This window comes from Dreissena polymorpha, chromosome 6 (genome assembly GCF_020536995.1).
Source record: "Dreissena polymorpha isolate Duluth1 chromosome 6, UMN_Dpol_1.0, whole genome shotgun sequence".
NCBI classification, from domain to species: domain Eukaryota; kingdom Metazoa; phylum Mollusca; class Bivalvia; order Myida; family Dreissenidae; genus Dreissena; species Dreissena polymorpha.
The window spans coordinates 68,995,900-69,023,746 of NC_068360.1; the positions used below are offsets into that span (position 1 = coordinate 68,995,900).

The window sequence follows — 27,847 nt, forward strand, 5'->3', positions numbered from 1 at the left end:
CTGAAGGAGGAATACCTGTTGTGTGACGTGTGCGGGGACGAGTATGACGACGAACGCAAGGACCCGCGGGTGCTGCCATGCCTACACACGTTTTGCACGAGTTGTATCGAGAGTATGGTACGAGATTGGACCATCATTTGTCCAACGTGTAGGATCAAACACAATGTTCCGGGTGACAGGTAAACATGTGAACTGGTTTTCGTCTTATTAACACTTCAAAGTTTCATTTAAGTCGATTTCTCTGTGTGTTAATTCGTTGGTAAAAGGTAACGCGACACTAAACACATGTATGTACGTATCGATCCGTTTGTATTATGGGATATACTTCTTCACGGATGACAATCTATTTTTAATAAAAATAATGTGCACTATTATTCAGTCATAGCTTGTGGATGTTGCCGGTTAAGCGCCGCAACATTAATGTTAGCTGACACTCCACTAATTGTTGCGTTATTTTACGCCGCAATAGCTCCAAGCGTCAAAAACCGTTTAAACTTGGGATGGGACAGAATTTACGAAAATGAACCGAATATCCGAATCCAAAATCCATATTCGAATATTCATTTGTAAGTGCAATATCGCATTTTTGATTCAGTGCAAACGATGAGTCATTGTTTGGACAACCACTGCGAGACGGTTATTGGCATACTTAAGGAATTAGAAGAGGGGTAGTGTCTTTATTGGTTTTATTGGGCTGTTTTCATGGGTGTTGTTACATTGTGTTTAATATATTGTCTATGGTAATTATTTCCAGTTCAACGTCTCCGACATACGGTACTTTCAAATGGTCAATCATTTAAATGGCTATATCCATATTTTAAATATATGATTATCGGAGTTTAGTTATTTAAAAATTTAATCAATTAAATTTGTTCGAAAAGCTGAATAAATTTATTCAGGCTCGAGAGAGTTCATTTCAAACTCGTTTTTACAATTTAGATTGTAACTACTTATAAGTAAAGGCAATTCACAATGCCTCTCGTGTTTGGAATTATTTCACGTGCTCAAATGATAATACGAAGATAACATGCGATTTGTGCGAGCCAAAACCAAAACGTCAAATTTGTGCACAACCACAACGTCAAATTTGCTGATTCACCTTGTAAGTCTGCATCTGTCCGTTATTTTTTTCCCGCGCTACATGTAGATAATAATTACTTGATTGATTATATACTAGAACATATGGGCATGTTTGTCTGAATGCTGTATCAGTTGTGTCTACGTTTTTTCCTGTAGCTGAGTCTACATCATTAGTATTATTTCGCTCCAGCAAGCCTGACAATTATTATTCACAATCTGTGAAAATTAGTTCCACACAAGTTTTAAATATTTAAATAATATGGATATACCGCTTCTTTTCGGTGAATTTTTATATATGTATATTAATTTCAGAGTTTATATGAGATAACACTAAATGAAAAATGTCAATGAATGCTATAGACTTCTTAACAGTCACAGTCCACTCTATCAGGCAGTCACAGTCCACCCTATCAGTTAGTCACAGTCCACCCTATCAGTCAGTGACAGTCCACTCTATTAGGCAGTCACAGTCCACCCTATCAGGCAGTCACAGTCCACCCTATCAGGCAGTCACAGTCCACTCTATCAATCTGTCGCAGTCCACCCTATCAATCAGTCACAGTCCACCATATCAGGCAGTCACAGTCCATCCTATCAGTCATTCACAGTCCACCCTATCAGTCTGTCACAGTCCACTCTATCAGGAAGTCACAGTCCACCCTATCAATCAGTCACAGTCCACCCTATCAGGCAGTCACAGTCCACCCTATCAGGCAGTCACAGTCCACTATATCAATCAGTCCCAGTCCACCCTATCAATCAGTCACAGTCCACCCTATCAGGCAGTCACAGTCCACCCTATCAGTCATTCACAGTTCACCCTATCAGGCAGTCACAGTCCACCCTATCAGGCAGTCACATTCCACTCTATCAGGCAGTCACAGTCTACTCTATCAGGCAGTCACAGTCCACTCTATCAGGCAGTCACAGTCCACTCTATCAGGCAGTCAGAGTCCACCCTATCAGGCAGTCACAGTCCACCCTATCAGGCAGTCACAGTCCACTCTATCAGGCAGTCACAGTCCACCATATCAGGCAGTCACAGTCCACTCTATCAGGCAGTCACAGTCCACATTATCAGTCAGTCACAGTCCACCCTATCAGGCAGTCACATTCCACCCTATCAGGCAGTCACATTCCACCCTATAAGGCAGTCACAGTCCCCTCTATCAGGCAGTCACAGTCCACCCTATCAGGCAGTCACAATCCTCCCTATCAGTCAGTCACAGTCTTCTCTATCAGGAAGTCACAGGCCACACTATCAGGCAGTCACAGTCCACCCTATCAGGCAGTCACAGTCCACCCTATCAGGCAGTCACAATCTTCTCTATCAGGCAGTCACAATCCTCCCTATCAGTCAGTCACAATCTTCTCTATCAGGAAGTCACAGTCCACTCTATCGGGCAGTCACAGTCCACTCTATCAGGCAGTCACAGTCTACTCTATGCTGGTTATCAATAATGATATCTATTTCTTACATCTTTTTTTTTCTTTTTAAATTTACGAGTGCACCTGAATAAGTTTACTTTTTTGAAATCGGAAATTGGTCTCAATTGAAACGCTGATAATTTATCTTCGAAATATGACGTTGCACACTAAATATAATATCTAAGGACGTTCTGATTACACAAAAGTTATGTTGCTAATTGTGTTAATTAATTATCATGATGTGATAAACTGTGTAATTTTAATGATACGAATCGCACCAGTTGAACGTCATATCATTATACACAATGTGAACTATGAAAAGTATAGAAAACGCTTCTGGGTTAGCTTTGGTAAGGCAGTTTTTGAACAGCGAGTCAGACAAGCTGAGAGACAGAGGGGCAGGCGTTCATGGTGATTCCAGTATACCCCCATAAACTACGTTTCAGGCATATAAATATAGCTTAATATGTTTTAAATAACAATTTAAGGGGGTTAATTTGTTAGTTTTTCCAAACTGACCTATAACATGACGTTAGTTCGATAAAACAACACAGTCATATGACATCTTGACATACATTCACACCATTGACGTCAAACATGGGCAACTGCCTTTTTAAAGAGTAAAGATATAGTTCATGTTCAATGTTTTGTCTTTTCTAGTGTTCGCAATTTTCCAAAGGAGCACACTCGCCGCAGCCTCCGCGACTTTATTCGCCTCAAGAGAAAGACGCACAACATTCCATGCCGCGACTGTCCAGACAACGGCACTGCCGTCTACTTCTGTAAGGACTGTCAGACGTTTATGTGCGCAGAGTGTACGCATGCTCACCTCCGGAACTTCCTCTCGCGTAACCACCAGATTGCGAACTTCGAGCAACTCCGGAAGTATGGTCTTGAGACATTTCAGCGCGAGTTAACATGCGCGGTTCCGGGTCACGAGGGTCAACCATTGGCGTATTATTGTTCAGCAAAGGTATCCTCAAATAGCCTTGTAAGGCGGTTGTGTGAAATATAATTGAAAGAGGCCGATCATCATCATCATCATCAGTAGCAGCAGCAGCAGCAGCAGCAGCAACACCATCATCACCATCATCATCATCGTCAAAGACTAAGCGTTAAGGGAACATTTCAATATAAAACCGAAATAACCCTAACCCCAAGTTCGGGATCAACCCCGATTTCATTTACTTTTTTCGTCAATATAAGTTACACGCTTTGTTATTTACCATATGATTTGTATTGCCACCAATACACATTGTACATTAAAAAAAATAGAAAACATATCGTTTTTTGATTCCGTATCGTACATATAGCAGGACTATCTTTAAATCAAATCAACCAATCGTCTCGCCTCGACACATCACGTGATTCCGCAACATGAATTGTTAGCTTGATATACACTTGTTCGCGATTTTTGTTTCTTTGTTGTTTTTGTTTTATGGCAATTATGTCGAAAATAATGTCCAACCTAATTGGTATATAAATTCTGAAATATGACATTGGTATTATTTAATTAGATCGAATAGCATTATCATGTGTTTTGTTAAGTAAGTTGCATCGCACACGAGAATGCTTTTCTCGTGCATTGCGATAACCACAACAAACTCGACTGAAACAAGATCTCAGAACACCACACTAAATAACCAGATCCATTGTTTTACGTATGTTGGTTTGGATATGATTTAGGCATAAAGCAGGTTTTTGTCAGATAATCAGACTGTCTTAGTTCCAACATAGAAGTCAGAATATTAACCTCATCATTTTCGTGAATCGTATATGCTTTTTCGCTAATTTCCTTCTCACTATTTCAGGTTTGCTCGAAAGCTCTTTGCAAGATGTGTACAGTTCTTGATCACGATGAGACGAAGGGTCATGTAATAAAGAAAATAAACGAAGTTTACGACGAGGAGCGGCAGAGCGTAAACGAGTTAACTAAAAAGCTCGAGGACAAGATCGCATTTGCCAAGAACGTTATGAAGGTAATCGATGTTCTAACAGTTATGCATTTGACAAAGAAATGAAGGTAAATCGATGTTCTGACAGTTATGCATTTGACAAAGAAATGAAGGTAATCGATGTTCTAACAGTTATTCATTTGACAAAGAAATGAAGGTAAATCGATGTTCTAACAGTTATGCATTTGACAAAGAAATGAAGGTAATCGATGTTCTAACAGTTATTCATTTGACAAAGAAATGAAGGTAAATCGATGTTCTGACAGTTATGCATTTGACAAAGAAATGAAGGTAAATCGATGGTCTAACAGTTATGCATTTGACAAAGAAATGAAGGTAAATCGATGTTCTGACAGTTATGCATTTGACAAAGAAATGAAGGTAAATCGATGTTCTAACAGTTATGCATTTGACAAAGAAATGAAGGTAAATCGATGTTCTGACAGTTATGCATTTGACAAAGAAATGAAGGTAAATCGATGTTCTGACAGTTATGCATTTGACAAAGAAATGAAGGTAAATCGATGTTCTAACAGTTATGCATTTGACAAAGAAATGAAGGTAAATCGATGTTTAAATAGCAATCCAATGCCTGAGAATGGTATACAGGTGTCAGTGGTTTCTCTGCCAAGAACATTATGCACGCATCAGATGTGTCTGTCTTAGAACGAAATAGAACGTCATAACCGTATAAGTAGTGTATTTTCTTAGAACGCTATAAATGTGACAGTGGTGTCTTAAATGATAATTTCATAAAGGTATCAGTGACGTCTTTTATAACAACAGCATACAGGTATCGGTGGGGTATTTGCTAAAGAAGTCATATAGTTATCACTGGTGCATTTGCTAAGAACGTCATAAAGGTTTCAGTTATGTCTTTGCCAAGAAAGTCATCAATTTATCAGTGGTGTCGTTGATAAGAACGTCATCAATTTATCACTGGTGTCTTGGCTAAGAACGTCATAAAGGTATCAGCAGAGTCTTTGCCCAGAACGACATCAATGTATAAGTGGTTAATCTGCTCAGAGTGGTGGCATTGCTAAGAACGTTATAAAGGAACTAGTCGTGTCTTTGTTAAGAGCACCTTCAAGGTATCAGCAGTATGCCAAAAACATCATAAAGGAGTCGGTGGTGTCGTTGCTACACACGTCATAAAGGTGTCTTTGCTAAGAACGTTATCAAGGTAACCGCAATGTCCTTACTAAAAACGCTGTAAAGGTATCTACGGTCTCTAACACAAATGTCATAAAGTACCAGTGGTGTCTTTGATAAGAAGGCCATACAGTACCAGTGATTTATATGATAAGAAAGTCATCAAGGTATCAGCGGTGTCTGTGTAAACAACACCATAAAGGTATCATCGGTGCCTTTGCTAAGAACGGCATTAAGGTATCCGTTGTGTTTTTGCTAAGAATATTATCAATGTAACAGCGTTGTCTTTGCTAAGAACGCTATAAAGATGCCAATGATTTCTTTGCCAAGAACGTAATAAAGTAAGCTAAGAACGTCTTAAATGTATCAGTGGTGTCTTTGTTAAGACGCTCAGAACGTCATAAAGGTATCAGTGGTGTCTTTGCTAAGAAGCTAAGAACGTCATCAAGGTATCAGTGGTGTCTTTGATTAGAAGCTAAGAACGTCATCAAGGTATCAGTGGTGTCTTTGCTAAGAAGCTAAGAGCGTCATAATGGTATAAGTGGTGTCTTTGCTAAGAAGCTTAGAACGTCTTAAAGGTATCAGTGGTGTCTTTGTTAAGACGCCCAGAACGTCATCAAGGTGTCAGTGGTGTCTGTGCTAAGAGGTTAAAAACGTCATCATGGTATCAGTGGTGTCTTTGCTAAGAAGCTAAGAGCGTAATAAAGGCATCAGTGGTGTCTTTGCTAAGAAGCTAAGAACGTCATTAAGGTATCAGTGGTGTCTTTGCTAAGAAGCTAAAAACGTCATAAAGGTATCAGTGGTGTCTTTGCTAAGAAGCTATGAACGTCGTCATGGTATCACTGGTGTTTCGCTTTGAAAGTCATCATGGTATCAGTGGTTGATTTGCTTAGAACCTCATCAAGGTATGAGTGGTGGCTTTGCTAAGAACGTCATCAACGTATTAGTGGTGGCTTTGCTAAAAACGGCATAAAGGTATCAGCGGTGTTAATGATAAAAAAGTAACAAAGGTATCAGTGGTTTCGTTGCTAAGGACCGATTCAAGTATCAGCTATGTCTTTGATAAGAAGTCATAAAGATATGAATGTTGTCTTTGCTAAGAACGTCATACAAGTACCAGTGCTGTCTTTGCTTATAGCTCAGCAGATTAAGTCTACATATCAAGAAATCGCTCAGTTTGTGATGCGAGCACCAAATTTGGCACATATACTCTTCAGTAACTATAGATTTGATAAAGCACGTCAGCCAATACAAAATTTCAAAATGGCGTCCGTTTTCAAGATGGCCGCCGTCAGGATTGAAAAATGAAAAAAAAGAAACAATTTTTTTTGAAAGGTTTAACTGCTGTGAATATTACTTGATTTTGATTTCGTACGCAACAATTTGACTAGTTTGAATTTAAATTCAGACATTGTTTAAGTTTAATAAAGTACACACAAATCCAACATGGCTTTAAAAATGTCCGCCAAGATGGCCGCAAAAACCTATTTATGATCATAGCTATGTACCTTTCCACTCAAATTTGATGAATTTGGTGTCTATACCCAGGTTTAAGGGGGAAAGAGCACATTTATTTCGTCAGACAAAGTGTAAGTTAATAATGTCACACAAAAATCCAACATGGTGTCTAAAATGGCTGCCAAGATGGCTGCAAAAAGATATTAATGATCAAAACTATGTTACTTTCCACTTTTTCCAATTTTAGATCTAGATTTTGATGTCTATAGATAGATTTCAGGGGGCAAAAAACACACTAACGTCATCAGACATTCGTTAAGTTTATTATATATCACTCAAATCCAAAATGGCCGCCAAGATGGCCGTCAAAACCTATTTATGATAATAAAATATGACTACATGTATGTAACTGTCCACTCAAATTTGATTAATTTGGTGTCCATAATCAGGTTTCAGGGAGAAAAGAACACATAATATCACATTTATATCATCAGACAAAATGTAAGCTAATTATGTTACACAAACATCAAACACGGCGACCAAAATGGCAATTAACACAATACGAAGGACCACAGGTCCATAACTTGTTACTCAAAAGTTATGATTGTTATGTAAAACGCCATAGTTTAGGAGACAAGGAACACTTTAATCGAGTTGAGGTTATCATTAAGCAGTTGAATAATCATAAACTCCAATTTATGACATTTGGAAGAGAGAATGAACTAGCACATGACTTCAAAATAGGATCAGGTTTTACTAACTTCTGTAGACATCATCTTTTACCGTTGCTAAAAATCACGGAATATTAATTACAGCCTGGATCAGCATGAGTTCTTCCAAAAGGTTAATATTAAACACTTTGTGTTCCTTTTACTATTTATTTACATAAACGCAGAAGTGGATGGTCTTATTGTCCCTTTCGGAGTAATGCAGGATCTAGATGAGCAAATCTGTATTCTCGCCCACCAACTGTGTGGTGCTACGACGTGATCGTTATACTCTTTCTTTAACAATTTCAACGTCTGCATCCACTGAAGACAGAACAACATAGCATCCCATTTAAGGCAGAGTTGTGCTGATCAGAGCAATCATTCCGGCCTTGTTTCTGTCACGAGACAAAAAGTCTTCCTTTTTGGCGATGCTGCGAAGCATCGTCTAAGTTATCATACCATGAAAAAATTCTTCACAATGGCGACCTACGTAAAAGACCGAGCCAGTCCGATTGAGATAGCTCGATTTTTCTAATCGGCATACCTCGCTGATTATCATTTAAAAAGGTATAGGAAGCTCAGCTATAAATAGGACAGCATATTCTGGGGAAAAGATTTAATAATAGTTTGAAAACGTTCATTTTAAATCAGTTATATTCAATCTGTTATATGTTTATAGATCAATGAAACAACTATGCAATTTCTGTATTGTATTTGACATTGGTCAGGATTCTGTAAATAAATTGCGAGTTAAAACGTGTATTATTAACTTTCAACGCGATCATTAGTGTAAAGAAAACGAATTATTTCGAACCTGCCATTTGTAAACGTTGTAGCGACTATTGTATATAAACAACATAATAGCAGTTACATATCTGTGAAACTCGCTCTTATGCGTGCTTTCTCATTTTGCATATTTAATAAACTTTTCAAACAGAAATTCCAGAGCCACGTAAGTGCACATACTATGTTTGATAATTCATTCGTTTGTTGGTATGATTGTAGTGAAGTAGATAAACTTAAATAGATGCTTTTATTTCAATCCTTTTCAAAAGCATCGTCACACAAGTACTGTCAGTACTTTTATTTACATGAGCATTCAGTTTCTTTGCTTAAACTCACAATATGATTCACGTTTGTTTCATCGTCTCCGTTGCGTGTTGTCTTTGTTATAATGACCGTCTTCGTAGCCATCGAACCCCACTGTCGCTTGTACGTAATACTTTTTCTATTAATCTACATAAGACTCGGCTATTGCGTTATATAAGTCGCCCTTCTCCATGATCAAGGATTCAGCAAAGTGCCACCATCATGCATCTGTTTCATGAATACAGTTCATCTCAGCCTCACATAATGTGTCTATAGCATACTCTCAAATTGCCTGAGCGATCTGAGGCTGAACTGCTGTACACAGTATGTTCTTGGTTTCAAGAAGGCAGCAGGAAGGGAGCTCAGTTTAAAAGACAATACGACTGCAAGGAAAGGATCTCAAGATTTGTATACCACCAGAAAACGCTGGAACAGAAAAGCAGGATAAAAAGCACGGTCAGAAGCGATCTTAACAGCCAAGCTATTTCCATGAGCTTTGGCTCTGTACTTTCTCGTGAATTTATAAGCAAAGACCGACTTTCCTATGATATCTCTTATGATCGTTTTCCCAAACGCCTCAACTGCAAAGGTATCAGTGGTGTCTTTATTACGACGCTACAAACGTCATCATGGTATCACTGGTGTTTCGGCTAAGCGTTGTAATTGCTAAGAACGTCAGCATGGTATCAGTGGTACCATTGGAAGGGTATTCTATTTGCATTTTCAAATAAGTTATGAGGATTGTAATGGATGTGTCAGTAGTGATAAACGTTATGAAGCTATGCGGTCTGTTATCAGTTATGTGTGTCACTTATTCTTAAATTTTGATTTAATTCGTAGAGATTACATGTTATCATAATGTTTAAAATGCCTTTCGTTAAAATTAGTAAACGTGTTCTAGAACGTTATAGTGTATGTCTGTACTTTGCTTAAAGGTACCGTCAACCACGAATGACTCAAAAAGAAAAGTTCTAAAATACCGTATTTTTTAAAATTGTTAGTTTATATTGATTAAAATATCCCGATTGGTATATTATATTAATTGAAGAAAGTTCATATTTTCAGTAAACTCGGTAATAAAATTTCGAGTTGTGAAATCGAAAGTACATCGCGAAAATAGGTGACATAACGATATACACACTATAAATAACGCAAGTAGATTGATCATTATATATATATATATATATATATATATATATATATATATATATATATATATATATATATATATAATATAAACAATTTACTACGCATGCACAATTTGCATTCATGGGTTTACCACGTGACGATGATGATCAATCTACTGGCGTTAACTGGTAGTTACATGGTACCGTTACCCAGTAAAATTTATTACCGAATATACTGAAAATATGAAAGCTTAACAACTTTTTTCAAGTAATGTAATATACCAGTCGTGATATTTTAATCAATAGAAACAAATAATTGGAAAAAATACGGTATTTTAGAACTTTTATTTTTTCGTTATTCGTGGTTGACGGTACCTTTAAGAATTGCACTTAAACATTGTTTTCCCTTTTAAATGATCCTATACCTAAACTAAACAAAATATAGGGTAGTAACAAGCAAACACATTATATTACACCTCTCCTGTGTTTGAATGACTAGAAAAGAGCAAGTCATTGTATGCATATCTTGTAGGAGACGGAAGACGAATTCACGAGTCTGACCACCAAGGAGGACGTGATGAAGAAGGAAATCGACATTGAAATGGACGCAGGCACAAAAATGTTAGAAATTCGCCGCCGCGAGTTAAAGGTTACTGGGTTATTTATATTGAAATTGTACACACTACATAAGGTGGCTTTAACATTTAAAATGTATATGTTCACAATAGTTCGAGGTTATATCCTTACTTTTTGAACAGTAGTCACTAGTGTTGACATGAAATATATGTTCTAATATAATAATATTTGAATTTATCATGAAAAACACACATTTGTTGTGTACATCTACCACGCTTAAAGACATTCTGATTATGAGCACAGCTTATGAAAACAAGAATGACGGTACTATTTTAAATGCCATTTAGTGCGCTTTTCAAGCGATATAATTGCAATGAAAATTATAGAAATATTAAAATGACGAAAATTGTATGCAAATAATTGGTAAAAACACACAATGAAAACAAGAGGGTCATGATGTCCCTGAAGCACTCATCTGACTTTTAGTGGTAAAACTGTCGAAGGTTTAACTCTGTTACCTTTTTGTTTAGTTAACGTGACCTAGCTTTAATTTTGCTCTTGATATGGTCAAGACAGACATTCTTACTTTATTCTTCGAGGCATCTTTGAGTGTTAATACGTTGTTTTTTCAAAGATTTAACCTGGTGACTTAGTTTTCGACCACATAATTAAATCCTTGCGTAGATATTGTGAAGATCGAAATGCGGGACAAGATTTGACATGGAAATCTAGATAAAATCAAATGTGACCCAATTTAATTTAAACCTAGATGCTATCAAGATTAAATTCTGACCAAGACTGCGGAAGAAATGTGGCCGCTGAAGTGGTAACACGTTGTGATTTTACAAGATATGACGTTGTACGCAGATTTCAATTGAATGTGACACACGTTAAAACTCGTCTCTAACAGTGTATAGATAAACATTCCTACCATGTTTATCTAATGAAGATTAATAGATTGATGTTCTAGAGCGGTACCATTTTATGTTTGTAAAGATTCGACCTGGTGGCCACATTTTTGACCCCACATGCTCCAGTGCGATGTGGTTTCAAACTTGATGTCGACAACACACGAAGACGGCCATAGACTTATCACATAAGCTCACTTTGAGCACTTTGCTTATGAGCGCTTATGAAGATATTGCAGGATAGACACTATATTAGGATTATTTTATTCTCTTAATTTGTATGTGAAAAATTGCAATGCATGCTGAGAACAGTCCAGACAAAAAGGCAAGAAGAATTCTTCAATTTATCAAAAGTAAAATTTCAATGAATCAAATCATTATGATTTTTGTAGTATGCAAATCTTCAATTGATATTAAAGTTTCTGTAAAGATTATTTGAATGCCATCAAGTATTTGCAGAACAATAAATAGAACTGACAAGCAAAAAATACGACGCACTATTAAAGGATGGAAAAAATGTTCACTGTTCCATAACTCTGAGAAAAAAAAAATCATAAAAACCAAGGATCCTTATAGTATGCACTCGTTCTCTTGCTGATATGGATTCCCTTAAAACGTTAAGAAAAGGAATCACTATTTGAAGAGAATAGCAACCATTGATAAAGTATACACTACTTTTAAACGTTTTCATAGTAATAACTTTGGGACAAAACATCAAATGAAAAAATGAATTTCGGAAATCTTCAGTCTCAAAACTCTGACATATCTCGGTGGAGCAGAACCTCCTGTGTGTACCGGTATGTGTGTGCACACCTACGCTTGGTAATGTGGGTTTCCATAGTTTCGTTTGATTACAGTCCGTGGAATTTGCGGCGTGTTCTGGAATATTTTACTATCACACCATTTTAACAATGATGTGATTAAGTAAGGCGCATATATCTTAAAAAATCCACTGGTATTGTTGGATAACATTATTTGTTTATCAGTTAAAAGAAATTGAAACATAACGTCATTTGTTATCTTTTCCTTGTTTACTTCATTCAGTTAATCTCAGTTGTTATCATTCAATAATGGATTTTTTTATTGCAATCTACTTTTTATGTTATCTCTGAGTTGTGAACATTATCAGGATAACCTCAGTGGACGGATCAAGGAGAAAAAGTCCGTGCTGCAGAAGCAGCGAGACTACCTGCGCTACTACATCTCTCTCATGTCGAGCGCACGAGAGTTCTCCTCTCACAGCCTCGTGCACAGCATGCCAGCCGAGTTCATACAGCTAACCAACACCATCACCACACGCCTGAACGAGCTCAAGGACCAGCATCTGGACGCTTGCCCCTTGGAAAACTCCTATGTTACTTTTGACCGTAATGCTATGGGGCCGGAATTCAAGAACTTTGTACTCGGGATGGGCCAGATCCGCTCGACGGCAATCTACCCACCGAAGACTTCCGTGGAGACGCTGGAGGCGCCACTGGGCCAGGAGTCGGAGGTTATCCGAGTCTTCCTCTATGACGCCAAAGGAAGACCACAGAGGGACAGCTTTGATGCGATCTCGGTTGAAATCAAAGGTAACTCAAGAAAACCTTACATTGAACACAGTGGATACTTTAACGTTAAATACGCTTATTGGGTACGACCTTTCCAACCATAGTGCCCCCATAATGACCAAATTGCCAACAATAGTATCCCCATAGTGACCAACTTCAAAACAGTAGAACTCTGCTTACGACAAAATTTCCAACCATGGCTCACCCATAACGACCAACTCTCCAACCATATTGCCCCCATAACGACTAAATCTCAAAACATATTGCCCCCTTAACGACAAACTCTTTAAAAACAGGGAGCCACGATTAACTTTCCAGCCATATCGACTCCATAACGTCCAACTCTCCAACAATGTTGCCCCCATAACGACCAACTCTCCAACCATATTGCCCCCATAACGACCAACTCTCCAACCACATTGCCCCCATAACGACCAACTCTCCAACCATAGTACCCCCATAACGACCAACTCTCCAACCATATTGCCCCCATAACGACCAACTCTCCAACCATGTTGCCCCCATAACGACCAACTCTCCAACCATATTGCCCCCATAACGACCAACTCTCCAACCATATTGCCCCCATAACGACCAACTCTCCAACCATATTGCCCCCATAACGACCAACTCTCAAACCATATTGACCCAAATACGACCAACTCTCCAACCATACTGCCCCCATAACGATAAACTCTCCAATTATATTGCCCCCAATACGACCAATTCTCCAACCATATTGCCCCCATAACGACCAACTCTCCAACCATGTTGCCCACATAACGACCAACTCTCCAACCATATTGCCCCATAACGACCAACTCTCCAACCGTAGTGCCCCCATAACGACCAACTCTCCAACCATATTGCTCCATAACGACCAACTCTCCAACCATATTGCCCCCATAACGAATAACTCTCCAATTCGATAATAGCGATTTGGTATGGAAATACTAATTATTCGTAAATAGTGTATTATGGGTCTATGTCAATACTTAAAACACGTACATGTATATAGTGTTGTATGAGTATTATATCAAAACAACTGATACGTATGCAGTGCAGTAGCAATACATAACATGTATATCGTGTATTATTGGTCTACAACAATACTTATTATAACATGTATAAAGGGTAATATGTGTTTATATGTAATATGTATAAATACTTATAACACGTATATACTGTATGATCAATACTAATAACACGTATTTAATGCATGATCTGTCTATATTAATATGTTTTACACATACACAGTGTAATATGTGTCTTAATCAATAATAATTACACGTTTTTAGTTTATTATGAGTACCGGGTACATGTCAATATTAAGAACACGTAAATACTGTATTATCAATTCTAATAACACGTATATAGTTTATTATGGGTCTATAATAATCTTAATAACACGTATATAGTGTATTATGAAAATAGGTCAATACTATGACAACGTATTTACTGTATTATCAATACTAATAACACGTATATAGTTTATTGCGGGTTTATAATAATACTTATAACACGTATATACCGTATCATCAATTCTTATTACACGTATATAGTCTTTTATGGGTGTTATAGTTTTCTGACATCTTGTTCCTCTTGTATTTTATTTAGAACATGTCATCTTAACTTTATTTTAACGCCAATATACGTTTTAAACATGTTTCTAGTCCCTCATATTATAGTTACTCCTAAGTAGTGCAGTTTAATGCCGTATGTTATCAAATTCGACATGTGATGTAGATCCTTCATTTCACGAATTTAAAAATAATAGTTCTCAATTTTGGATATTACGGGCGTCAGACTGGTGGTTTCGGTCGAATAAAGTTTAATGGCACTGTTACTAAAACCTAGATACTTGACCTGTCCACCCTAATTATTTGCACATTTCGACACACGTTATGCAAACAATGAAATTTAAGTACATTAATATATTAATTATCAAACCCGGCTTCCTAATATTGGAAATCGCATTGCTTTAATTTTTTAATAAAATAATGTCAACATGATGCACCAATGCGCTCATATAACTTAAACTTGTACACCAATTATGGAACTTTTCAACTGGTGAGATACTATTTTACTTCATGTTAGCCAAGTATAAACTTGGCGTTGATATGGCGAAGAAAAACATTTATATTAAGTACCGGTACTGTCGTAATTATATAACACCTGAGGCGTCTGCACCATTTACATGATTTGCCCAACATTTAAATTGGTGACTTCGTATTTAATCCATTATGACCGAACTTCAATCTTGGCATATACTCGAGTATATGATTATTTGACCAAATTTAGTCGATGTCATACATTTTGCTTTAATAATGGTATCACGATTTCTCAAATTTGACGACCAAATATTGAAGTCCACTTGATCGTATTCAATATTTGCTTAATAGTGTTTACATAAACAATCTTGCAGAATTATCATACAGATGGAGTCATATGTGTAGCTTCTAAGACAATTTGACTAGGGGGTCTAGAATTGTACACCACTTACTACATAAGCAAACTTTGTCTAGAATTTCAAGATAATCATTGATTTTACCACGTTATATCAAGATTGAGAGATTAAGACAAAACTATGCCTCTTAAAAGGTGCAAAGAACATCGACTGACCACAGTAGCTCACATTGAGCACGTAATGCTAAGGGGAGCTAAACTTGTATATGGCCTGTACTATACGTCTTGTATATGGCTTGTACTATACGTCTTGTATATGGCCTGTACTATACGTCTGTATATGGCTTGTACTATACGTCTGTATATGGCCTGTACTATACGTCTGTATATGGCTTGTACTATACGTCTTGTATATGGCCTGTACTATACGTCTGTATATGGCCTGTACTATACGTCTGTATATGGCCTGTACTATACGTCTTAAAATAGTGAATGTTTAAAGTATCATACAAACAAATGAGCAAAAAGCAATAAGACGCTCACTCGAGACCCGAACGAACTGAACAATACTCAGCAGCTTTCGTGTTGTTTCCGTGACCATCTTAGAACTGGACTGAAGTATCAATTGTAATTTTGAAACACCTAATGGGTATTAGATTTATGATGATTGGGCAAAAAAGCTAATTTCGCTATAGAAAACCACGTCAAAGTATTTCCTTGTTGAGGGTTTAACATATAATCACTATGTGGATCAAGCTCAAACAGCGATACCTAATTGTATAGTTTATATAGAGGTTTCACGAGGTAACATACCACAACTAAAATGAACGAGAACATGATGGCGTGCCACAAACAACCTCCTTCTCGCCGAAAACCTGTACGTAATTATGTGTGTTTTAATACGTGTAATGTCGTAGCTAATATGTTATTGATAATTGAACATACACATGATAACTGTAATGTAGCAACTATAATTTAATTGATCGTTGAAATCATAACTTCCATGTAGCAACGATACGCGATCATCAACCAATAATCAAAACAAGCACAATCGTTAACGAAGCGAGCGGAGACGGATTTAAAGGAATAGAGCACTCCGAAATGGGCTTTACTTTTGTCGGGGTGTGTGGGCACTAATATGTGTGTACCAACAGCTTACAAATGTAAGCTTCTTTCAAAATCACATACGCTATCAACCGTTTCAATTGGAATTAAATTATAATTGGTGGATAAAAACGTCAGCGTTGTTTGTAATTACGGAATAAATGCTCTTTTTCCAAAGGTGTAGAAGATGAAGCTATATAACATGTACAGATAATGTGGTCGGTTACATTCCTCTTGTCAAAAATAGAACTCGTGTTGAGTGTTCACCACATATAAAGACCGAAAGGATAACGCGTTATTTCTGATATATATTACGCCTATCAAAATGCTGTATGGATTAAGAAAAATAAGTTTTCATAATTATTATAAAGAACGTGCATAAACTATATTATAATAAACTTCCAATTTGTTATGTAGGACTCAGCCTCTTTGTTAATAACTTTGTTCTTAAAAATGTCGTTGCATTCATATTTCTTATCAAACATTGTTAAGGTTCTTTATTTTGTTAGTTTTTTCACGCCAGAGTTTTTCTTTAGACAAATTCACCCTCTGTCGTCAGAGAAACTTCACTGAAATATGATACCGTATATGACACCCTCGATTCTAATAATCAATTATTTTCTCTTGCAAGCGTATCTGTTTAACGATTTACCCGTACATTAAGAATGCTAATATTTATTGGCCATGGTGATTACATGTGTATTCATATTGGACGGATTTTAAGTCATAGGTCATTTTTTCAAGCTCAGTGTTCTTTTTTGTTTCAGACGGAAAGGGCAACATTGTTTCATCAAAGGTCATCGACGCGAAAACAGTGGACGGTTGTTATCGGGTAATCTGCAAACCGACCACGCACGGCAGCCACAAGGCCAAGATCCGTGTCCTCAATCGCCCCGTGAACGAGGAAGGCTTTCAGTTCGTGGTTCGAGCGCCGGGTAAATGAGCACAAATGGTACTTCAATGGTACTTCACAGTTAGCGCTCGCGCCTGGTATATGAGTACCATGTAAACAAACTGTATGCACGTGTGGCAGCACCTGGCAGCACTGGGTAAGACTACGATAGAACAACAATGTCAACAATAATAATAATAATACTAATAATAATAATAAATTTAAGCACAGCTGCAATATGTGGCAAATATTCCATTCTATTAACAATATGGATACTAGATCGAAAGTAAGCTGGTTCCTTTTTCCAATTTTTTATTTCCGTATTCGAATAAGGAATACGGAACAGATCCTTATTACAGATGATTAGAATACATAAAAAATTTCACGTTTCTCCTTCGTGCTGGGTTTAGATTTCTTGTTTAAACCAAAATGACATTTTCTACTACAAATACTTACGTCTCATCAATCAAACCTAAAACCTATACATTTATTTTATATTTATGTGAAATAAAAATGCAAAATCAATAAGGAACTTGGAAAAAGGGAACCAACTTACTATCCATGTATATTAAGTTTTCTCCGTTCTCTACCGATGTAATATTCGGCACACCTGTACGTTCTTTACCGCTAGTGCGTGCGGCACACGTTTACGTTCTTTACTGCTAGTGTGTGCGGCACACTTCTGCGTTCTTTACCACTTGGATGTGCGGTTTACTTTTACGTGTGAAACATTTATACGTTCTTTATCGCTAGTATGTGTGGCACACTTCTACGTTTTTTACCACTTGTATGTGTGACACACTTCTACGTTCTTTACAGCTGGTTATTGTCAAACACTTCAACGTTCTTTAACGCTGGTATGTGCGGCAAACAAATATGTGTGACACACTTCTACGTTCTTTACCGCTAAGATATGTGACACACTTATACGTTCATTACCGCTGACATGTGCGGCACACTTCTTCGTACGTTGTTTACCGTTGATATATGTGTCACACTTCTACGTTCTTTACCACTTTGATGTGCGGCACACTTCTACGTTCTTTACCACTCATATGTGTGACACTCCTCTACGTTCTTTACCGCTAATATGTGTGACACACTTCTTCCTTCTTTTCCGCTGGTATTAGCGGCACACTTCTACGTTCTTGACCCCTAATATGTTTTTCACCATTCTACGTACTTTACTGCTGGTATGTTCGGCACACTTCTACGTTCTTTACCGCTAATATGTGTGACACGCTTTAACGTTCTTTACCGCTTGGATGTGCGGCACACATCTATGTTCTTTAACGCTGGATTTAGCGGCATACTTCTATGTTGTTCACCGCTGTTATGTGCGTCACACTTCTACCTTCTTTAACGCTTATATGTGTGACACACTTCTACGTTCTTTATAACTTGAATGTTCGGCGCACTTCTACGTTTTTACCGCTAATATGTGTGACACACTTCTCCGTTACTTACAGCCGATATGTGTGACACACTTCTAGGTTCTTTACCACTTGGATGTGCAGCACACTTCTATGTTCTTTACCGCTTATATCTGTGACACACTTCTACCTTCTTTACCGCTGTTATAATCGGACCTTGTTCTACGTTTTTACCGCTAATATGTGGGACACACTTCTGCGTTATTTACCGCTGGTATGTGCGGTACACTTCAACGTTCTTTACCGCTAATATGTGTGACACACCTCTACGTTCTTCACCACTTGGATGTGCGGCACACTTCTAAGTTATTGGCCGCTTATAATTGTCACACACTACTGCGTTCTTTATCGCTGATTTGTGCGGCTTACTTCTACGTTCTTAACCGCCTTGATGTGCGGGACGCTTCTTCGTTCTTTACCTTTGATATGTGCTGCACACTTTTACGTTCTTTTTCGCTGTTATATTCAGCACACATCTACGTTCTTTACTGTTTGTAGTTGCGGCACACTTCTACGTTCTTTACCGCTAGTATGTATGGCACTCTCCTTCTTTATTTACCACTAACATGTGTGACACACATCTACGTTCTTTTCCAATTGTATGTGTAACACACTTCTCCGTTCTTTACCGCGGGGCGTGTGTGGCATAGTTCTACGCTATGTATCGCAAGTATGTGTGACAAACTTTTACGTACTTTACCGCTGATATATATGACACACTTCTACGTTCTTTACCGCTGGTATGTGTGGAACACTCCTACGTTCTTTACCGCTGGTATGTGTGGAACACTTCTACGTTCTTTACCGCTTGGATGTGTCACTCTTTCTTCTGTGAGCAGAAGAAGGCTGTACTGAGGTACAGCCTGGGTTATGGCACACTTCTACGCTTAATAAAGCTAAGATGTTCGAACCACCACTACTCTCAGTACTATTGGAATATGTGACACACTTCTATGCTTAGTCAAGCTGGGATGTGTTATACTGTGACATTCAGAGCTATTGGGAGGTGGGGAATACTTCAACTTTCTTAGGTTCAACCGTGTTAAGGGCCTTTCATCAAAATTATACAACACAATTTCGTTCAACGTCGAGAAAGTTGTGGCTATGGATGTCATTTATTATTGTAGGTGAAGATTTTAGTTAAGTGGTATACTAACAGAAACTAGTGTACTAGTTTTGAAACAATATTTTCATTATGCAAAAATGTGTAGTAACACAACGTTGTATTTTACCATTTTTACGCACCAGTTAACGTTTATAAATTAAACTAACGCCATTTTTTGTAAAAGGAAGCCTGTTACAGCCCTGTCCGATAACAAAGTCGTCAAGGAGATTTATCTTGGATATTTTATCATGATGGTGTTCATGTAAGTGTCCAATCCAACAATTTTTTGTTTTAATTTCACGTGCACTGTATTTGTTTCAGGGGAAATCGACAAAAGATTTGGTGATATTCTTTGTAAGTACATTTGTTTCGAAATACTTGAGACAACCGCAGTGGGTAAATATCTATACGGCGCAAACTCGATCAATGGAAGCATGGCAACGTAAATTCTGCGCCACAATTTTAATTTAATGTCATACTTTCGGAGTTGCCACTCGTCATTATGTATTTATAACTAACATTCTGATTTTCTACTTTTCGTGCAGCAAATGGTCATTCAAACACAACGAAACTCGTTAACATTAACTCAACATTCCGATGTCCAGTTTCGATAGCTATATCAACTCTCTATCGTTACAAGTCACGCAACACATCAATTTGACTTGTGGGCCCCATTTTACATTCGCTTGAAATAGTTGAGTGTGAACCATCATTTTGCGATCATCTTAGTATTTACTAGATACAACTATTAAACTAGCTTCTTAAGCTGCTACACTCATTTGTGGCTGACGCATGCGTGTGAACATTGCTGCAGGCATCGGCTTCCTGTTCGACGCCGAGACTGCCCACCACGAACGCGCCATATCTCTGGACGGCCGCAACATGCGATCCGATATCGAGACGCTACGCCGCGTAGCAGGGCTGCGACTGAGGCGCGACCGCGGCATAGCCAGGGACAGTAAGTCAGTGTGCACTCGCAGTAACAGCATTTAAGAATTTAATGGTATTTTTAAAAGAATAGGCAGGCTGAAATAGAACTTTATGATGTATAATTTAAAGGAAAACATCGACATATTAACTATATGAACTCTGCTATTTATCCCCCGCCATAGGCGGAGGGATATTGTTTTGGCGTTTTCCGTCCGTCCGTCCTTCCGTCTTTCCGTCCGTCCGTCCGGCACTTTTGTGTCCGGAGCCATATATTGGAAGTGCTTTCGCGGATTTCATTGAAACTTGGTATGAGTATATATATGGATAAGAGGATGATGCACGCCAAATGGCATTGTACACCATCGAATAATAACGGAGTTATGGCCCTTAGTATCTTCAAAAAATGCTTTTTTTGTGTCCGGAGCCATATCTTGGAAGTGCTTTAGGGGATTTCATTCAAACTTGGTATGAGTATATAAATGGATAGAGGATGATTCACGCCAAATGGCATTGTATGCCATCGGATAATAACAGAGTTATGGCCCTTTGTATGCTTTTTTGAGCGTCAAATATAACACTTTTGTGTCCAGAAGCATATTGGCGGGGGATATCAATTCCATGAATTTGCTATTTGTATATTTTGATCGCAGATAACTGTTTTCGTTCTCATCCGCCGCGACGCGCTCATTTTGCAAAAGATACGCGGCTATAAGGGATTGAACTAATATGCTAATATATTGACAAACATAATTACCAAAAAAATATATTCATTAATCGATATTTGACCTTTTTTGGACGCTTGGGACCCGACCTTCACATTGTCGAAATAAACATTCTGACCAAGTTTCAACAAGATTGTGTAAATGTTGCCTCTAAAGTGGTTAAAATATTATCTAACGTGATTACCTAGATTTTGTAAGAACGTGGCCAAATTTCAAACTCTGCCAAGATATTGTCCAAATAAACATTCGGACCAAGATTTATCAAGATTTAGTCATTTCTAATACAAGATCTTACCTGTTTACTCAGTTTTAAGACGAACGCAATCCAGATGCAAACTTGGGCTTGATATTGACCAATACACATTCTGACCAAGCTCGGCACAATGGATATATACGAAATACACGAGCGATGTTCATTTGTAGCTAAAATTAGATAACGTCACTTGAACAATATTCGGTAATGCGTCTCGGATTACACATTTAATTAAACGCTTTTATAAATACTTATGACAATGGCCTGTTAACAAATCATTTCATCTGTTAAACAATGTACAAATTGTATACTCGTATATAGACGGCCGGCTATTGTCGCGGTATTTATTAATTGCTGGCTTTTTTGCAAACAAGTATACGCAACCTACTTGTAAGATCTACAAGAAAACATACCTTTCTCACTCGAATCTTGGTATTTTAATGTAAAAAAAAATGTGGAATTTGAATCCCGAATCTACTCAAAATCCACCTTGTAATGAAACTTCCCATTCAACCTAAAACAATCTGTTTGTGGGTTCTTGGGAAAGATATTATTAATATTTTCAACATTCTTTGGGTTACACATCATATGTATAATGATTATTTTGGCTGCCATACTCAGCCAGTATTTGACTTTTAGAGTTGTAATTATTTCTGGAGAAACATTTTAAAATGTGCTTGAAAATAAAGGTGATATTTATTTACTTATGTGTCTTAATTCCATTCATTTTAATTGATATATACTTAATTTATAGTTGCTTTTGATGGTCAGATGATTGTTAGTGATATCATACTTATTGACATAACCTATTAGTTTTATGTAATAGGATTTAAGTGAAACGGAAAATTTTGCAAGAAAAAAATATTTATCATATAAATTAAACTCAGTTAAATACAGCAATAACAATAATATCTTTATAGCTGTTAATGTCTTCCATCCCCAACCCCAAAAACTGGCCCTTATGTGCTTTAATTGTTTCCCCCAAATCTGGCTGTGTGCGCTTTTTTCCCTTAAGGAATTGACCGCATGTTAAAATGTCCTTCTTCATATACTTCGCCATGCCCATATGCCATCCAGGGTAATATCTTACAATTTTTCCCTAAACTGATCATAAACTATTCTGATGCGCATCAAAGAGAGAAGAATTTATCAGAAAAAAATATTAAAAGTGGTTCTAAAAAATGCAAAGTGAACTCATTAATAATATATAACCATTGCTAGTGATACACCTTGCAGGTACGGATATGTTAACCCTTGCTAGTGATACATGTTGTTGAAATGGATGAGTAAACATTTGCTCGTGATACATTTTTTTGTACAAATGTGTTAACTTTGCTAGTGATGCATAATGTTGGTACGGATATGTTAACCCTTTCTAGTGACACATTGTTGGTATGAATGTGTTCACCCTTGCTAGTGATACACATTGTTGGGACAGATGTTGAAACCATTGCTTGTGATAAAAATGTTGGTATGGATGTGTTAACCCTTGCTTGTGATACACATTGTTGGTATAAATGTGTAACCCTTTCTTGAGATACATGTTGTTGGTATGGATGTATTTAACCCTTGCTAGTGATACATGTTGTTGGTATGGATGTAGTAACCCTTGCTAGTGATACATGTTGTTGGTATGGATGTGTTAAACATTTTTAATATATAAAATTGTTGGTATGGATTAACCAATGCTGGTGCTACACGTTGTTGTTATGGATGTGTTTACACTTGCTAGTGATACATGCTGTTGGTATGGGTGTGTTCATCATTTTAAGTAATACACATTGTTGGTATGTATGTATTTACACTTGCAAGTGATACACGTTGTTGGTATGGATGTGTTCAACCTTGCCAGTTGCACATATTGTTGTCATGGATGTGTTAACCCTTGCTAGTGATAAACCTTGTTGGTATGGATGTGCAGAACCCTGTTAGTAATATACATTGTTTGTATGGATGTGTTAATCCTTGCCTGTGATACATCTTGTTGGTATGGATGTGTTCACTATTGCTAGTGATACACCTTTCATGTACGGATTTGTTTATCCTTGCTAGTTATACACCTTGTTGGTACGGATGTGTTAATCCTTGCTAGTGATAATATTGTTGGTATGGATGTGTTAGCCCTTGCTTGTGAAACATGTTGTTGGTACGCATGTTTTAACACTTGTTAGTGATACACGTCGTTGATATGGATGTGTAAACCTTGCGAGTGATACACTTTGTTGGTAGGGATCTTTTCATCCTTGCCAGTGATACATATTATTGGTATGGATGTGTTAAGCTTTGTTAGTGATACACGTTGATGGTATGTATGTGTTAACCCTTTCTAGTGAGACAGATTTTTGGTGCGTATGTGTTAACTCTTGATAGCGGCATACCTTGTTAATATGGATGTGTTTACCCTTGTTAGTTATACACATTGTTGGTATGGATTTGTTATCCCTTGCTTGCGCAACACATTGTATTGATATGTTTACCCTTGTTAGTTAAACACGTTGTTGGTATTAATGTATTAACCCTTGCTTGTGATACCCGTTGTTGGTATGGATGTGTTCACCCTTGTTAGTGATACACGTTGTTTGTATGGATGTGTTCACCCTTGCTAATGATATATATTGTTGGTGCGGATGTGGTAACCCTTGTTAGTGATATATATTGTTTGTACGGATGTGTACGTCCTTGCTAGCGATACACCGTGTTGGCATGGATTTGATAACCCTTGCTAGTGATACACCTTGTTGGTACGGATGTGTAAACCATTGTTAGTGATACACCTTGTTGGTATGGATGTATTTACCTTGCAAGTGACGATTGGTACGATTGTGTTAACCTTTGCTAACGATAAACCTTGTTTGCAAGGATGTGCTTGCCCGTTCATGTGATACACATTGTTGGTTTTGATGTGTTAAACCTTTCTTATGATACACTTTGTTTTATTTACACACAGAACGCCGCTTGTTTCCATGGGAACTGGAGTCGGCGAAGAAGCTGAAGCAGCGCGAGCGAGACATGGACGACGATGCCCGGACAAGCATGATTCAGAAGTCGGTCAAGGTCGGTCAACATACAGGCAACACCACATCCTCATATTGCTATTTAAATAATTAAAAATACAAACAGCAGCAACAAACGACCACGTAGGACAAAATACAACAACTACTTGACACTAAAAACCTTAAAATCTCAAACAAAAATACCAACTTCATCATCACAAACATGAAAACTACGTATAAAACATGATTAATTACAACACGAACGTCTATGCTCACAACAACTTTTGAATACTAATACAAAAACACAAGCAAAACAATAAAACAACAAGAACAATGTACAGCAATAACACTGTTTATTACAACTACTAGCATATGTGTGCTTTCGTGTTTTTTTTAATAAAAAGATGGATTCACGTTTCTCGAAGAACAAAACTGAGGATATCGACGAACTAGATAGTGAGAGGTTCGGCGACCGCAGCAGAGCGAATACGGACCCCGAGCACTTTACCGAGCATGAAGGTGACATTTAACAACCTATACATATGATGACAAATAAAAACAATAAATTAAAAATCATGTCAAATCTGTACCCACATCAATGATGAACTTGACGGTATATTTTCGCAGTTAATATTTGACAAGTTTATTGATAAACATGGTACGTCACGTTGTCTGTCAGATGATCCGCGGGCGAGCCTGTCGCGACCAACCCTGATGCCGGAGAAGTCAATCTGGTCCAAGAAGCTCAAGAAGTACTCCGGTGTAATTGGCACTAAGTTCCTGCGCGGTCCAGGAAAGTAGGTCCTAAAAGATTTCCAAAATAACCGGAATGACAATTGGTCCTTAAAGATTATCAAATAAATGGCAGTCACAGTAGGTTCTTTAAGAAAACCAAAGTATAATCCAAAAAAGTATGTTCTTTAAGATGGCCGAGTTTCCGGCCAGGACAGAAAGGACTTATAGAAATCAAAATTACAGGCAAAGACATTAAATTCTTAAAGACGTCTAGAAAACGAAGAATGCATCAGGTCTTGTATAACGGTAGATTCGATTACATCTGGAAAATTATTGTGGAAAAATTACCGAATTCCATGTTACTGTATGAGGTGTTTTAATATGATCATGTTGAAGAGCAAGTTACTAGATTTTAAAAGATTACCGAAAATTATGCATGTTCAAGATATCGAATTAAAAATCAGGGAATTACTTGAGGTGCTAGGCAAGTTGGTCCATCGCGATTAACGTGTTAAATCAGGCATGGGGAATAGTTCGGCATAGATAATTTCAGTCTGTAATTTTGATCTATAAAAATTGCCGCATTGCAGGCCAAAAAGAAAGTTCTTGAAGATTACTGAATTTCAGTAATTAAGCAGAGTCGCAAGCTCTAAATTAGCTAACGCTTATTATTTTATCGTGCGGGTAAACTTGTTAAATGCGAATCGTTCTTACAGCCTCTATGCATTTTCATTGTGTTAGGTTTTACTGGGAGGTGCAAGTGTTCTACCGTATCCATGTGACGCTGTTGAGGAACGCACTGCTGTTCGAAATCGGTATCTCGCGCCTTGACGCAGTGCATAGCAGCTTCTACGTGGGAAGCCAGACGTTCGCTTGGTCCTTTTCTGCCGAGCGCTGCAATGACCACAAACAGGTCTGCTTGCGATCCCTTCGCCAGTTCTGGTCCAATACACTTAATACATGCTGCAAAGTAATATTAACATATTAAATACCCATATGTACGCGCATTGAAGGTTGAAAGTTGGTCGCGAGTAACAATTTGAGTGTGTTAGTTAGATCGTACACTATCTGTTAGACTTAATGATACTTAAAGTAGTCTATTTATTGGTAGGTCATCCAAATTAAAGGCTGATCATCGACCCTAGCATGTCGACCGATTTGTTCAAATAGCTTATATAAATATATTATTGTTTTGGCAAAATGTTTTGCGCTCGTACCAAAGAACAGTATTTTAGTGTGTTTTCGTATAATAAATCTGGATAAGTGTCAATACTTGTTTTTATTGTTTGGCATATTGTAATAAAAAGTTAACATTCAACATTACGCATTTAACACATGCACACTGAAAAATACTTATGCCAAGATTGAATTGTAATCATATTATAACATTTGAAATGCTTTAATTGTAAGGTTTGTAGTTTGATTTTTTTATTATGCTATCCGTCCGTTTGTCCGAAAGCAATAGATAAAACGTGTTTACCTACTAGAGTATTCGACGAGGTCAATTGCTTTAACAGCACAGTTGATGCTTACGACCATAAAAGTCACAATACCAAACATCACATGCATTTAGCTTCGCCTTAACAGTTTTAGAAGATTTCGTCTACTAACTTTTAGAGAGTTATTGTCCCTTTTACAATCATTTGTTTCCACACACGATCCAGATTATATTTCCATAAATAGCGTGTCGCCATAGTTTGTCACCTTCTTTCCTTCAAAAATCAACGTCGAACAAGTTATCATTTCGTACAAAACTTAACATTCTGATTATATTTAAACTAATTTGAAATGTTCTCAGATAGTATGAGACGGAGCTTCAGCTTATAAATATATGCTCCAGAACGCATTGTTAACTCTTGATAGCGGCATATATATATACCATAACAATGTGTATATATATATATTCATAACGAGCAGATCTCATTTGTATTTCAATTGGTATGTGCTGTAATTTAATAGAAGTTAATGTTTGCATGGATCATGACTAAAATACATTCATTAGTTACACTGGTTTGTGTTATCATCAGGGTTAATTAATGGCTACCAGAATAATATCATTAATGTTTTGACTTTGAAAATTGGTCTCAGTTGCATGTTACAAAACATGTTGCCCTATATCCTTTTCTCCAGAGATGGTCGATTTATCTAATGTTTTTATTTCATTTATATTTGTGTTTAAAGGTTTTTTATGCTAAGCTAACATTGCTGTTTCAATTTCTTAACATCTTAATATTTTTAATA

The 27,847-nt window shown here is 37.3% G+C and overlaps 1 protein-coding gene across 1 annotated transcript in view; it reads left to right on the forward strand.

Moving 5' to 3' along the window:
- The window catches only part of LOC127835779 (RING finger protein 207-like), a 37,460-nt gene that overhangs the window by 27 nt on the left and 9,586 nt on the right, over window positions 1-27,847 (forward strand). The window contains exons 1-12 of the mRNA XM_052362216.1: window positions 1-179; window positions 3,169-3,481; window positions 4,320-4,487; window positions 10,532-10,648; window positions 12,613-13,054; window positions 17,311-17,478; window positions 20,295-20,327; window positions 20,788-20,931; window positions 24,826-24,932; window positions 25,276-25,390; window positions 25,551-25,668; window positions 26,348-26,519. The exon at window positions 1-179 is cut by the window's left edge and continues 27 nt beyond it. Of these exons, the coding sequence (XP_052218176.1) occupies window positions 1-179; window positions 3,169-3,481; window positions 4,320-4,487; window positions 10,532-10,648; window positions 12,613-13,054; window positions 17,311-17,478; window positions 20,295-20,327; window positions 20,788-20,931; window positions 24,826-24,932; window positions 25,276-25,390; window positions 25,551-25,668; window positions 26,348-26,519 (2,076 nt within the window). The remainder of the gene's footprint in view (window positions 180-3,168; window positions 3,482-4,319; window positions 4,488-10,531; window positions 10,649-12,612; window positions 13,055-17,310; window positions 17,479-20,294; window positions 20,328-20,787; window positions 20,932-24,825; window positions 24,933-25,275; window positions 25,391-25,550; window positions 25,669-26,347; window positions 26,520-27,847) is intronic.